Source organism: Vanacampus margaritifer, chromosome 13 (genome assembly GCF_051991255.1).
Source record: "Vanacampus margaritifer isolate UIUO_Vmar chromosome 13, RoL_Vmar_1.0, whole genome shotgun sequence".
NCBI lineage: Eukaryota > Metazoa > Chordata > Actinopteri > Syngnathiformes > Syngnathidae > Vanacampus > Vanacampus margaritifer.
Window position 1 is genome coordinate 2,794,245 of NC_135444.1, and position 16,064 is coordinate 2,810,308.

The 16,064-nt window shown below is 38.0% G+C and overlaps 1 protein-coding gene across 9 annotated transcripts in view; it reads right to left on the reverse strand.

Moving 5' to 3' along the window:
• The window catches only part of dlg1a (discs large MAGUK scaffold protein 1a), a 133,114-nt gene that overhangs the window by 94,088 nt on the left and 22,962 nt on the right, over positions 1 to 16,064 (reverse strand). For 2 of the 9 annotated variants that reach the window (XM_077584800.1, XM_077584799.1), the window contains exon 1: positions 15,712 to 16,026. The exons of 6 other annotated variants lie outside the window; for them this stretch is intronic. In XM_077584800.1, the coding sequence (XP_077440926.1) occupies positions 15,712 to 15,807 (96 nt within the window). In that variant the 5' untranslated portion in view covers positions 15,808 to 16,026. Of the gene's footprint in view, positions 1 to 4,993; positions 5,649 to 15,711; positions 16,027 to 16,064 lie in introns of those variants that run through there. One more of the 9 variants, XM_077584798.1, reaches the window with a different exon arrangement.

A 16,064-nucleotide genomic window follows, 5' to 3' on the forward strand; every position in this document is an offset into this window, starting at 1 on the left:
TTTGAAAGAAAAGGATAAAATAAAAAAAGGGTAGTAAAAGGGGGAAGAGACCTTGGCTTACAATACTGTCACAACACTGATGTGCCTGCCCTCTGGACTCACATGCACATGCATGCACACAGAGACAAAGCTTTGCCTTTAATTCAATATTGAGTAAGTTTTATGTGGCATTAAAGCACCTGTAAATGAATTACTGATAAAAGGACCAACATGTATGTATAACAAATGTAGCCTATTTGTTATACATTAAGTTCATTTTTACACCACACTGTGTGTTTGTTGGTAGGGTGGCTTTACAGATTTTTCGGCAAGCAATGCCCCACAATTTGTTATGAAGCACAAACATAAAAACACATAAGAGCGCAGCGAGGTCGTGTGTGTCACCGAATCTTGTCAATCCCTAAGAAACGTGGCTAGATCTGCAGCAGATACAGCATCGCAGTGTATTTTTACTCATTGGTTTATATCTGTGTCTATGTGTGTCAGCGTAAGAACCAGTGTTAGTCATGCTTGGTAAGATATGAAAGCGCAGAAGATCCTCTGCCGTAAGGGACTTCTCACACACGCACAAATGTGCCTTCATCGCTGCATCGTTTCCTTTTTCCTTGTCAGCCTCTTACGTCACACACAATCGCTTGCTTTATTAGTACTGTGATCAAAGCTTGGAAACACAGAAATATGCAACAAATGCATTTTGTGTACAATAAATACACTGAAAAAAATAACATTTCATAAACTGGTTGCAAATAACATTTCATAAACTGGTTGCACAAAATAAAATCATCTGGATCCATTTTTTTTTTAAGTACACTGTACATCTACATAAAATATGCTTCTGGATCCAGATAATTTTATTGTGTGCAACCACTTGATGAAATAAAATTGAGTTAAGTCAACACACCATTTGTTTACTCTGTGTGTGTGTGTGTGTGTGTGTGTGTGTGTGCGTGCGTGCGTGCGTGCGTGCGTGCGTGCGTGTGTGTGTGTGTGTGTGTGTGTTTATTTATTTATTTATTTTAAGCAGACTGCTCTTTAGCTGTTTAAAGGTGGTTACTGTCTGCTATAACAACCTTCCAGCTAGACCAGGAGGGCCAGATTTGGTGAGGTGAAAATGGGTGCCTGTGTGCGCGACCATTTAGCTTTAGCTTGACATTCTTTTTAATCAAGAACACCATTTAATCTAAAGAAATATCACCGCTGGCAATGAAATGTTCTTTGAACTTTTTAATTCAATGACAGGGAAATATGTAAAACATAAAATAAAATCCAATTCAAATTGCAGGGTTAATTTGAAACATGGGAAATCGTTGAACATAATTCCGTCCATTTACCATTTCTCTTTTTTTTCCTTTTTATTTATTGTCACCATTTTAGAAACTGTCCGGAAACACAGGGTCATAGAGCTGCTTCCATGTTGTGGGTAAATGTGAAATTACATTTAGCATGTATATTATATGCTGGTCGACAGCACTACAGTCCATACGTTATTTATCATATGGTAGAGACTGCGGGCAGGATAAAATTTGACCATGGGCCACATTTAGCCCTCGGGCCGTACTTTGGACATGTCTGAGCTAGACCGATGTGAAAGGTGAACTGAATCAACCAAGCAATTATTTCGGTGTCACAACAACATGTACAATAGCTTAACAATTAGCATGGCTTTGCCATCTTTCACCCTTTACTACTACTGTACTTGTCCTCCCTTTGTGATGATGGTGTTTACAGAAGTGTAGCTTTTTCATTGCCATAGAGGCAATGGTGACGCTATGTTGGCATTGGATGCAAAGTGAACTGTCGTCTACAAATCATGCTTAGCCACATTAGTTAGTCAACCGTAGCTAGTACTGTAGTTAGCTAAGGTGCCACAAAATACTACCAAGTGTTCCCCAATAGGAACAGCAGAAAACTGAAATGTGATGGGGGGCCTGTTCAATGGCCAGGTTATATGGAATTCATTTATGAAATTTGCACTGGCCAATCTCTGAAGTGTCTTAGTGGCCCGACACAGTGCCGTCACATATTCTCCATTACACAGATAATAATGTCTAAATGAATCTGGGAGGTTTGTGTAATATGTTTATTTTCTGGAAAATTTACACAGCTTCATTTACAAGAATTAGAAATGTTCAGATTTCTGGTCTCAGTGATTATGTATCACATTTAATGTAAAACGCTATACAGAAAGTGGAGTAAAATCCCGCCAAAAATTATCTGTTTTTTTGTTTGTTTGTTTTTGATTTTAAAACTTTAATACATCAAGAATAATTGATATTGAATGTATTATTGTTCATTACAAATCCTGCTGATGCTTCAAGGTGAGGTGAGTAATGCACTGCACTTATTTAACAGTCCTTTGCTCAGTAAAGGGTTGAGGCCATACAACTGATACTTCCTAAAGTGACACATCAGAAGACTTTCTTTTTCTCCATTGACCAAACAGGGCAAAATAATCAAAATCATAGATTTTTCTTTGTCCCATTATCCTAATGACTCCAATTCTCTATCTGTTTATATGTTACTCAGTCAGTCATTGCTTTTTTGCCTGCCTCCTTCTACTTGAACAAAAGGATGAAGTGATAAAATAGGACAGAAGTGAAGCCTATCCACTTTATAAAGGCCAAACTGCTGAAGCTTAACAGCATAGTACAAATGCATGCACGTGTGCTCACACATACAATACTATGTAGTATTGGACATGAATCTTTAGATTCCTTTCAATTCAAATAATTGCAAACATTATAACAGTGAATCAAGACAGTATTAAGAACATATTTCATCTCAGTGTTCAGCGACAATGGTTGTGTATTTTCTAGCTTCACAAAGTGAGCACATAGCCTTGCCTTACGTGCAAAATTCTTTCAGCTCCTACGTAAAAAAAATCTGTTAGTTTCAGAAAACTAGAATTTTAGTCAGTGCTCATCGGCTAAGCATAGTCTGGTTGCATTTCTTTACAGAGGGTAATTAATAGAGCGCTAATGGATAACTTCCCTTTTACTTGGATTTGGATTAGCTGAGATAAGTATTGAACTTGGAAAAAAATGGTAAAAGATTGGTGGCCAGGGGCTTTAAGGCCGCCAAACTACAAGTCATCAGTCTGATTGACAGCAGATGTCTGCCTACTGTCAGCCTGCTCGCCATCACAGGATTCCTCCTTCCTAAAATTCAAGCCCTGATTTTTCAAACCAGTGGTCAACAAATTTAATCTGGCCCCTGTTCATTACTGTCACGTCCTTGTCTGGTCCCTAGTCTGTTCATTATCCTTCTCACTGGTACTCGAGTAGAAGCTTGTTTAAAGTGGATGGACATATGGCGGCCCACAAAGGCAACCAATAAGAATTTTTCATCAACTTTCTGTCCGGTCCCTCCAATGGCCGTCAATGTCATGCTTCCAATATTTGTCACTACAGTGTCAAATACATCACTTTTGGCCAGTTCCCCACTTCTCATTTCCATCAGCTCACTGTTTTACCTATCCCAGTTCATCCAGTTAGTTAGTCAAGTCACTTAGGCATCAGGCTCTTTTATAAACAAAACCTACATCAGATCGGTAGCAGAAGATCCCACAAAGCCACCTTTTACACAAAAGCCAGCAAAACCAGCATATTTCCACATTTTCAATTATCTTAATTGTTCTGTCCGTGGCTCCAATGAGAAAGATGGCCACCTTATGTTACACAAGCGCTAGTGACAATATAAGCTCATATTTCTGCAACATGAATGTACTTTGTAGATGAGTGGGACCCCTTTGCATCAGCTGCATTATTGAATTGCAAGAAATGATTTGAGTGTGTGGTAAGGACTGATAGAGCCTAATAAAAATAGTCGACTACAATGCATAAAAGTGCACTATGTTAAAGTTAGCTGTGAACTATTTACAATGAACTGAGTTCATTTGGACTGTGTAAGCCTTGGTACTGTTCATTTTCCAAACGCTATTAGAGTTGGTGTTTGTTTTCTTACCATGTAATTAACCTGTGTGCAAAAGTATTTAGATTTAATGAAACAGGTCTAAAGAATTTAGATTGAACAGTTTAGAACATTTCATTTCATCAAGTAGTACAAATGGCAGTAAACTTTTTATTTTTTGTTTTGTTTTTTAAATCAGCGTAAGGATGATAATTGGAAATATAAAAGTTTGAGAACACCTACGTTGACAGCAAGTGGCAAAATGGCCGCCACCTGAGATGGATAAAAACGACTGGATTTTGCTTCATAATTCATATTCCACAAAATGTCATGTTTAAACTAGTGAGGTCACATATTATTGTCAAGAAATGTTTAAGGTTGACTACCCCCTTTAAGCATTATTTTCTTCGACTTTAAACAGCTACCCCACAAAGTTTTGGAACATGTCTGTTAGTAATCTTGCAGCCAGTTGAAACTAGGAAGTAACTAGATGCCTGTGAATATTCAAATTAATCCAGGTCATTTCACTCTCCGGCCATTGAATCAATCACAACTGGACTGTTCTGGCGGTCTTTGAGGATGTTGTGCCTCTCATCCAAGCAACCTTCATCAGTTCATGCAACAAGGCTTCGTTATGATTGCACCAGCCTGGGTTGTTGTGGAAAACCCAGCTATTTACAGTGTACTCCAGATTGGAGGCACCCATAAAACAACACCGGAATTATACTTTTGGAGTTCAATTAAAAGCAATCTTAACCGCTGTTATTTTGCTTACCAGAACAGTCAAGTTGTGATCGAATCAATGCCCTAAGATAGCAACTAAATGTCACTCTAATCAATGGTTAAATGTTCTATACATTTATTTGAAATGTTCAACCATTGTAATAATTACTTGGTAAATTGCTATGAGATTCAGGTTAGCACTAAAATATGTTTAATGAGTAAAACACAATCCACCTCCATTACAACTTCCACCAACAGCAAGCCAAAGTCACTTCACAAACTTTGACCATGTTGTGTGTTTTTCCATTTGCAGTTACCAAACATGCACTTTCACATTCTTTCACACAAACTTTCAACCTACCTTGCATCCAAACATCAGAGATATAGTGTTGTTGGTGCATGCTACTTTGCAGTGGCACAACATGTGGCTAACGTTAGCTAGCAGTTTCGGCGCTGGGGGGGCATCCTCGCCTTCACTCATACATTTAACATGAATACATGCACACTGTCACACACCCACACCCACACAAACTGAAACACACGTACACACAAACATGCATGACTTCTTTAACCATGCTCCATCCTGCCCCACAATCCCCCACCCCGCCCCCCACCGCCTGGATGTGGTCCTCAGCTTTGGCAGGCCAGCATCCTCTCCCTCTTGCTCTTCATCATTCTCATCTTCAGCATCATCTTCATCAGCATAATCCTCATAGATTGTTAGGAAGCAGAGAGAGCCACGTCCCAGCTACTTGGGTCTGTGTGTACAGAAGTATGTCAGCATGTGTATGTTGTTGTTGTCAGCATTTGTGTGTGTGTGTGTGCTAATGAGAGAGGATGAATGTCTATGTGTGTGCAAATAAGTCTGTGTATGCAAGTGTCAGTATGGATTTGATCTCCCTTATCTCTCTGCAGCAGCTGTCCCAGCCCTCAATCTCCTCTCACTATCTGAATGTTTGCCTCTGTTGTTCTATCGCTATCCTCCTCTCCCTCGATTTTCCCTTTCTCTCCAACTCGCTCCCCCCCAACTGCTCTTTGCTCCACTGCCTCTCTCTGCCCGTCTTTTAACAGCAAGATCAATGAGTGACAGAGAGAATCAGACCTGCACAGAGAGTGGGAAGAATATCCTTTGATTATCTCTGTCATGTCCCCATAATGTATCACGTCTTCTTCTTCAACTTTTCTTTCTCTCTGCTAATTACTTGGATATCCTTGCTTTGTCTTATATGCTGATAGACAAGTAAACAAACAGTCCACATGCTGACGAAGCAAAGTGTTTATAGGGTACAGGCTGCTATTGTTTGCTGCTATTGTTTGCCAGTAGTCAGGAAGGGTACACCCTGAACTGGTTGCCAGCCAATCGCAGGGCCAAATAGACAACCATTCACACTCACAATCCATGCATGTTTTTGGAATGTGGGAGGAAACTGGAATACCCGGAGAAAACCCACGCAAAAACGAGGAGAAAATGGTAACTCTAAACTGCTAGGCCAGATCCCAGATTTAAAGCAAGGAACTGCAAACTTTTCTGAGGTCCAATCAGAGTCATAACAGTGTGTATAGGTATTTTTTATAGGGTGCACTAATTATTTGTGGCAAGTCACCACTTGTTTTATATATTGAGTCTTTACAGTGCACACTAATTCCTACATTAGTTCAATCATCTTGATTGCATATTACTCACATGTTATTTGAATTATGATATGTTTTAAAGGGACTGCAACATGAAAAATCTAACTTTTTGGAGCTTTTAGCCATGTTAAAATGCTAATTCCTCAACAAAAACATGACCAAAGTTGTGTTTTCCTACATTTGCCTCTGTATGAGAAATTCTAGGTTATTCTGCTCTCGAAGCACCAGCCCCTCCCAACCTGAGAAAACGAGCTGTTGGCACAGTTTGACGTCATTGCGTGCGGCCCCACCCCCGCATCGCCTCTGCGGACTAAGCATACGCCAACTTTCTCTGAGACCTCCCTCCATGGGATAATGACAAAAGTAACCTTTATCAATAAACATTCTGTCCAAATGAATTCAAAGCAATCAATTATCCTTCACATTTGCAATGCCAAAGTCCAATGAAATCACAATTGGCTGTCTTAAAAGCCATTGGCTTAGTGTAGTGAATAGGCGCGGGTTCACGACCCGCTGTTGTGCTTTTTTTTCTCCTCCTTTCCTCTAACCTCTCTGCTCTCCTCCTCTTCCACGATTCTTTGCGGCAAGGACCCGTTTTGTTTCAAATGTTTATTCAAGAATTGATGGCTTGCGTGACCAAACAAAGAGGTCTAGCAGCTCGTGAAATTTAGAGTCCATTTGAAAAATCGTCTTAAAACCTATCTGAATGTTTCATGGGCATTGCGCGAAGCAGCCGGCTCGGACGACGTCATGAAAGGGGCGCGGCAGCCACAGGGGGAGAGGCGGGATTTTAGTGAACCGAATGTTTGACGTCCGGGTAAAAAAAATAGCCACCGAAATAACTCGGGATTAAAGCGAGATTGTGTCAAAGGTAATATTTCATCATTATATGCCTATAGTTAATTGTGGAAGGGCTTAAAATACCATTGGTTTAGTCCCTTTAAAAAAGAGCAAGATATGCGCTATGAACATGCAATGTTATAATAATGCTATCGAGTATATACTCAGGAGTTTCTAGTTATTGTTGTTGTGATCAGTCAAAATGGCTTAAGATCTGTTCTTTTGATTGCCATGAAGCAGCTGGAGTTACTGCTGTGTTCATGCACATGCATCGCAAACACACACACAAACGACTACGATCTGCTTTTGCCTCAGGCATTTTGGCTTATAAAATTTTTGTGATAAAAATATTCTAATATCTTAAATATTGCTGCAATATTAGTGAGTTTAGAAAAGACCAGAGAAGAAGGCTGAGGAAAAAGGAAGATATACATGTTTAATTAAAAAAGGAAGTGACAAGAGAGAATGCAACCTCATATGCCTCCCAGGCCATGCACTACATGTTAACATTTGTAGGTCAGCCAGCACGGAAATAACTATGCAGCCTGTGTGTGTGTGTGTGTGTGTGTGAGTGTGTGTGTACGTGCGCTGGTTTAAGTGTCTATTGAAACTATCCAGTATCCAAAAAGGCTCCATTCATCACAATTCCTTATTCAGTAAAATACAGTTTAAATACAACATGATCTGCTCTTATAGACGTTAGATGTATATGTTCCAAGCGTGTATTATCTTAATGTTTAGCACATCTAATTCATCTCGCCACGTTAACTACATCCATAACAGCAGATTTTTGTGATTTCAATATTTAAGCTTTTTATTTTATTTTTATTTTTTATTTTTAAATTGCTTATGATACTGACCCTAACATTGTGGCTATTTTCTGTGACTTACATATAGTGCCAATGTGTGGCAAAAGTCGAATATAACAGACTTTGAACAAGTTTGAATGTTTTATCATGTGTAAATGTTTGTTTCTTAAAAGCCATAAAAACATTTATTTTTGTTACTTATTTGGGATGATTTTTAATTGATAATCTCATAATACATTATCATTACATGGCAAAAGATCACAACTTTGATGGCTCCGATTAGAGTACCCAATTTATAAATCCCGTATTAAAGCATAGCTTTTTTACTCAGTACTTTGGCACAAATTAGTCAGTGACTGTTTAATCACTGTCCTTTTGAGTTTTTTATTATGATGTATTTTTATGTGTTTGTTTTCTTTTTTTGTACCTGATTTGTATTGGGAGCATGTTCCATGGTGATTTTGCACTTTAAATAAACCGATTGAACTGATTTATTGACTAAATGATTAATATTTAGACTATTTAATGACTAGTTGGGATTGCAGAGTAACTCTGGTGTCATTGCTATATTTTGCCGAAGAGAAAGATAAATTTACTAAATCTAATTCATAATCTCAATGTATGTTAACTGAAAATGTTATTGTTATGTATTAGTTTTTTTGCAAAATTAAAGAAATGAAATAATTCTATAAAATATAAATTTTCTCATAATATTTATTAAGTATCAGTTAAATGTTCAATATTTTGGGGGAGCAAGAAAAACATTACCTTATTAGATGTACTGAGATATCGGCAGAAATGTATATGTAGTCCTGACTGTAGGTTTTACATGTCCAGTTATGATGTGAATCTTCTGTTTTTGTTTGTGACAATTTTGAATAATAGATAGCACAGTTAAAGCTTTTTGGTTGCAAAATTGATGATGTTATTGCATTAATTTTGTTTGATGGTGAATTGAATCAACCACTAGATTTCAATCTTGATCGATCAGGCTACGTTCACACTGCAAGGTGTGATGCCCAATTTGTATTTTTTGCTAAATGCGATTTTTTTATGTATCGTTCACATTACAAAAACAAATGTGACATCTAAAGTGAACGCAACGTGCCCGTGATGCGACTTGCATGCGCAAAGTGCACACATCAAGTGACGTACACCCAAAACAACATCACGTTGCGGTGTTCACGGAAGTAAATATTGTCCCGACTCGCAACGTTTTACCGCCAGCCAAGCCACTGAGGCAAGCGACTTTTATCAGTGTCATATGCAAATTTAGCTGTGCCAACGTACGCTACAGATTGGTGAACTGGTGGGCTCGTTTCACGGACGTGTTAGGAGTTTGATTTATATGTCTTGTCTGCATACATTATACAAATTCAGCTGTGCAAACGCCCATGCTCCTGGTTGGTGGACTGTTTTCACGCTCGTTCCTGTTTGGCTACTGTCCTCAACATCCTCGTGCCTCAGTTTTGAATGTGCTGTTTACAAACAGCAACAGAAATCCGTCTGGCTTATTTTTGCATTTCATGTCACCAGAGTAGCGAGGTTGGAAGAGGTATTAGAGATATCTGGGGGAAATAATGGGACACTCCTCGACCTCCTCATTTCATTGAGAAGTCTACCGAAGATGATGTTGCGTCATCGTCGTTCGTGATAAACCGTCTGCAAGGCTGAATTTCTACTATCGCCACACATGTCAACTTTATGCTTCATGTTTCAAGTGTGTTTAAATTAAAGACAAATTATGCTGCTAAAATAGAACTAGCTCTATTATGCTAAACCAAATCCGAATTTAATCACCAAATAACCTGGCTTTTCTCTTCTCTCTTTCATCCGGCAGATTTGGAATACGACCCAGAGTGGAGGACCTTGAACGTTTGAAAAAATTACTCAGCGACAGGCACGGACGATCTAGCTACTACGGACGCTTCGGTCAGTATGCTGGACTCCATAAAGAAAAAACTAGATGTCCTCTGCCTCATCTGCGAGGACGTTAAAGAATTAAAGGTGAGTTTGGAAGTTTGTCGGCCAACAGGTAAGTGACCTCCAACGAGATAATGCCGAGTTACGCTCTTCTCTCGCAGCTGTTTCAGCAGAGTTGGAAACAATTAAAAAGGAGAATAAAACGCTAAAAGAAACGGTTTTGGATGTCCAATCCCGTAGCATGCGGGAGAATTTATTATTCTCAGGCATATCCGAGAATACCTCTGACAATCCAGAGGCTGAGATAAAAAAAATTATGACGTCGTTAAAAATTTCTCAGGAGACGGTAAATAATATCTCTTTTCACCGGGTACATCAGCTTGGAGCCCGTAGGGGCAACAAACCCCGTCCTATTATCACTAAGTTTGAGCATTTTAAACAGAAAGAATTTGTTAAAAGTAAAGGACGGGAGCTTAAAGGGACCTCTTTCGGAATGAATGACCAATTCCGAGAGAGATTAATGAGCGGCGAAAGGTACTGTTTCCTATCATGAGACAAACTAGGCAGGAGGGTAAACGGACTAAGATAGTCGTTGATAAGTTATACATCGATGACCAACTATTCCGAAACCCCAACTCCACTCCCTGGCTGTTCTAATTGGCATTGGTGGAACTAAACTTTGTTTGATTATTAGATGCATACATATACTGTATATGTGGTTATAAAACCTAAAATATGAATACTCATTATTCATCCATCCATTTTCTTAACCGTTTTGTCCTCACAAGGGTCGCGGGGGGCGCTGGAGCCTATCCCAGCTGGCTTCGGGGAGTAGGCGGGGTACACACTGAACTGGTTTGCCAGCCAATTACAGGGCACACAGAGACCATCAAGCATCCACACTCACAATTACACCTATGGACAATTTGGAGTGTTCAATTAACCTGCCATGCATGTCTTTGGAATGTGGGAGGAAACCGGAGTACTCGGAGAAAACCCACGCAAGCACAGGGAGAACATACAAACTCCACCCAGGAAGGCCGAAGCCCGGACTCGATCTCACGTCCTCTGCACTGGGAGGCGGACGTGCTAACCAGTCAGCCACCGTGCCGCCCGAATACTCATTATGTTCAGGCTATATTACAAATATAATATTAATACATAAGTATATCTAAAATATATTTAAACAAAAAAATCTTGCTTAGGTTACTAGTTACTGGTGTATTGTTACATGTTAAATCCCCCGCTAATTTCCTTCACTTTCACCTCCCTCCCCATTTTATTACTGTTATATTCACTTACACGTTACCTCATATTTTACACAAATTACATAAACCACCTAACCACTTTGATTCTATCCTATAACATGCCAATATTAACAAATAGCCTATACAGATATATACACTGACTATGACTGAGTCTATATTGTTTGTATGCATACATTTGTTCTGATTTCCTGGAATGTTTGTGGCACTCGCTCACAGGCAAAAATAATAACAATTTTAGAACATCTCTTAAAATTAAAAGCAGATATTTGTCTCCTTGTCATGTATCAGTTCTGTTTTTCCTTGTGTGTCTCCCTTGGTCTTGTTAAGTGTAATCCTGCCCTCCCTCGTGTCAACCAATCAGTGCCCTCAGCCACTTGTGTTTTGCCCCAGGTATGTCTTGTTGTGTCAGTGTGTGCGTGTGTGTATTTGGTCTTCTGTCTCCCCTCTGTCTGCGTTGATTCATTGTCATTTTCCTCCCGTCATGCTGCCAGTTTTTGCCTTGTTGTCCTCCCCACGTTTTGTTTTCACTTGCCATTTGGAGTTTGCTTTTGTTTTGAATAATTACATTTCTTTTTGTCCATCACCTCTGCCTCCTTGCCCTGCTTCCCTGCAATTGGGTCCTCCACCAAACGTTACCCTTGTGATACTCCTTCAAGAAACCCACCTACAAAAATCTGAAGAAAAATTACTTATTGATAAGAATTTTAGTCAAGTGTACTCTGCCCCTTAAAACAGTAGACAAAGAGTCTGTATACTCATTCATAAGAATGTATTCTTTACTCTAAAAAATACAGTAACAGACCCAGAGGGCCGATACATTATTATGCAGGTGACTATGTTTTTGTTCATTTATATGCCCCTAATAATGATGATCCGACCTTTTTCCATGAATTTTTCTCTCAGCTGTTTGATTTAGCAGCGGACTCTACTATTATTATTGGAGGAGACTTTAACACAGTCTTAAATCCATTAATAGATTGTTCTAATAATACAACATTTATAAGGCGATTACAATCTACTAAAGTGATAGGGGAATATATGGATGATTTTGGCCTTGTCGACAGCTGGAGACTTAAAAATCCAACTAAGAAGGAATTTACCTTCTTTTCCGCTGTGCACTGGTCTTCTCCAAGAATAGATTTTTTTCTTACAAATAATTATATTGCTGATAAAATTGTTACAAAAATACATCCTATTATTATTAGCGACCATGCACCAGTCTCTCTTACCAAACAAGTTGATTATACCTTTAAACCACCCCCGACATGGCGTTTTAATATCTCACTGCTAAATGACGCAGAGTTTGACAAAATTATAAGAGGAGAGTGGGCAGACCTTTTGGAAATAAATGACTCTCCAGACTTATCTCCATCTCTTCTCTGGGAAAACGGTAATTAGAGGTAAAATTATATCATATTCATCTTATAAAAAGAAATAGGATAAAAAATTTGAAAAAGACTTAGAAGATAAAATTAAACAACTGACGGATGAGTACGCAATAAACCCAAATAACCAAATGTGGACTAACTTACAAAATACAAAAATACAGTTAGACGATATAATGTCTAAAAAGACAGAGTTTATAATACAACAATTGAGATACAACATCTTTGAATATAATAACAAATCAGGTAAATTTATTGCAAACCAACTTCAACGCAATCGAGAAAAATCTCTTATAACGGCTATTAAAGGGACAACTGGTGAATGCACACAATTACCAGAAGAAATTAATCACATTTTTTATAACTATTATCGCAACTTATACTCAGAAACTAACAAGCGTAACTCTGAGCATATTGAGGCATTCCTAAGTAGCTTAAATATACGCAGTTAACTACTGAATATAAAGATAAGTTAGATGCGCCACTTACTATAAACGAGCTGTACAGTGCTCTAGATAGTATACCTAATGGCAGAGCACCTGGCCCGGATGGTTATCCGGCTATATTTTTTAAGCACTTTTGGTTAATGCTTGCTCCATTATTCTTAAGAGTAGTAACAGAAATTAAAACTAATGATTACATACACTCACACATGAGTACAGCAGCAATTAAACTTTTATTAAAGCCAGAAAAAGACCCCACCCTGCCATCAAGTTACCGTCTGATTTCACTAATTAACACTGATATTAAAATTATCGCTAAGGCTTTCGCATCTAGACTAGAAACAGTAATCTCGACAATCATTCATAGCGACCAAACAGGCTTTATTTAAGGTCATCACTCTACTAATAATATTAGGAGGAACTTTAACCTTATGTCACAGCGGCATGATAAAAAAGCAGTTATTATATCATTGGATGCAGAAAAAACTTTCGACAAAGTTAACTGGTCCTTCCTCTTTGCTGTTTTACAATAAATTTGGCTTTGGGAAGTCATTTATTCACTGGGTGTCAGTATTATTTGATTCTCCTAAAGCTACAGTTACTACTAATGGGATTATATCTCAGGAGTTTTACTCTACAGAGAGACACAAGACAGAGATTCCCACCGTCCCCTTTATTATTTGTGATATTAATTGAGCCGCTTGCATAGCTATACGCCAGGAAAGAAGGATTCAAGGAATTCACTCTGGGGTAACAGAACACAAAATTAATCTATATGCCGATTATATATTTTTTCATTTAGAAAAGCCTGCTATTTCGTTAGAGGAAGTATTTAATTTAATAACTAAATTCTCACATTTATCAGATTATTCTATTAACTGGACAAAATCAACACTACTACCTATTACAGAAAATTCATGGAACCCTGCAAGCCAGGACCCACACTAGTCATTTCCTATAGGTAATTTAAAATACGTAGGCATAAAAATCTCACCTAAATTAACTGATTTAATTCATTTAAATTTTACTCCACTCTGGATAACATTTATTGTGACTTGGAGCGCTGGAATAATCTTCCTATTTCTCTAATAGGACGAATAGCCACCATTAAAATGAAAGTTTTACCCAAAATAAACAATTTTTTCTCAATTATTCCTTTTAAACCTACGTGTAACTGGTTCCAGTTGTTGGACTCGGCCGTTACAAAATTTTACTGGAATAAAAACTACCCCTACTAAAACTACTCTTCAGAAAAGTAAATCCAAAGGAGGTCTAGAGGCACCAAATTTTATGCACTACTACATAGCTAACCAGCTACAATAGATCATTCTATGGGCACAACCCAACAGAGATACTAACTGTTGGCTGAAACTAGAACAGAAGGATCGTAATAACCTCAGACTTTTAGATTTACTCTTTATTACAACATCGATTAAGCGACACAATCGGTTTGAAAACCCAATGATTTCCGCCACCCTGACATGACCTGCATTTATGTCAGTGTTTGAAAACTGTAAATAATGTGTTAAAGCGCCATTTCACAGATTTTAGTCAAAGCATACATTTATATTAACTTAGACGACGTTGATACATTTTAAAGCAAAATTCACATTTAAATCACTAAGAATAAGACTTAGAATGGTGAAATTGTTCTTCTTGACTGTCAACATACACATATAAAAATGACAATATATGTAGTCATAACTTAGAGCTGGGCAATAATTCAGTATAAATATGTATCGTAATAGACACGTGATCAAAATAAATACAAAATGTGTTTGCTAAAATGTTCAATAGATTGTGCCACATGCTAGCTCCAGTGATAGGCAGCGCTGACCCTCTGTAAGCATCACACTCAAGTCACAATCCGACAAGTAAAACATTAACGGATGATGTCAATAATGAACCCGCTAAGATGGTTAGTCAATTGGGATGCATGCACGCCAAGAGAGTATTAGTCTGTGGGGTTATTTGATATGATACACTTACATTCATTGAATGAAGGTTAATGTAACTGTATGAACAATACTGCGTTGGAGTAGCATCTTCCACAAATAAGCATTTACAGGAGGTCTATGGACGTAAACAACTTTGTACAGTACGATATACACAAAAACAGTATACATTCCTTGAAATTTTGTTTTACTTCCAGATATTTCGAATGACATTTATCCTTGATAGTTGCCTTTTTTATTACATTTTAATTTAAATTAGTAAAGAAAACAAAAAAATAATAATCCCCATCATCATCTTTATGGAGAGTGTTGGGTATAGTGTGTTCCAAGTTTAACATTAAACAGTTGTCATCCTTTCAAGTTGAATCTGCAACATGCCACTTGCCCAATAGCTTGTAATTAGGGAGTCCTCATGACTTCAGGCATCACTAATTACAAAAGAAGATCAGGAATTGGCTCTTGCTCGACTGACATACATCTTGCTCCACGTAGATTTAGGGGCCATGTATGATAAAGAAACTACTGCACACTGTTACTGTATTTCATATTCAGTGCTGTAGTAAAATATATGAGAAAACATTTTCATGCATGCTATATTGTACTTGTTTTTTTTCTATAGTATATTATTGCATATTTTCAAAGGGACTGAAGACTCATCTTTGTGCATGTGCAATTGTACAGTATACAGATAATAGTAACATATCTTAAAATGCAAATTTAGTTTTGCTGTTTTTGACTGTGAAATGACAATAAAAGGTGTTAAAACAAGCTTAATAGCCCCACTAATATACTGTTTCTACTTTAAATGTATGAAGGTACATTACATTGACTGAAGATGTCGAGTTTTGATGGTCCATCTTGACATGGAGCACTTGTGGTAGCCCAATCGCTGTCAGATGCACAGGAACAGGAAGGGTCATCACAACATCTAGTGACAGTCCAATTCTTCACAACCGGTGTAGAGCCTACAGAGTCTTGAGGACTTGACTTTTGATATGGACAAAAATAGTCCTGCTGCAGATGTGCTCAACAATCTTAAAATTGATTGGAAAGTTATCTAATATCCTCTTCTTGTCAGTGCGAGTCCTCTTCCCAAATACAATACTACAACTGCACCAGCAGTTTAGAAGGTGTGTCAAAGTATCAACCTTAGTGAATCCTACTCTCATTTTTTTCT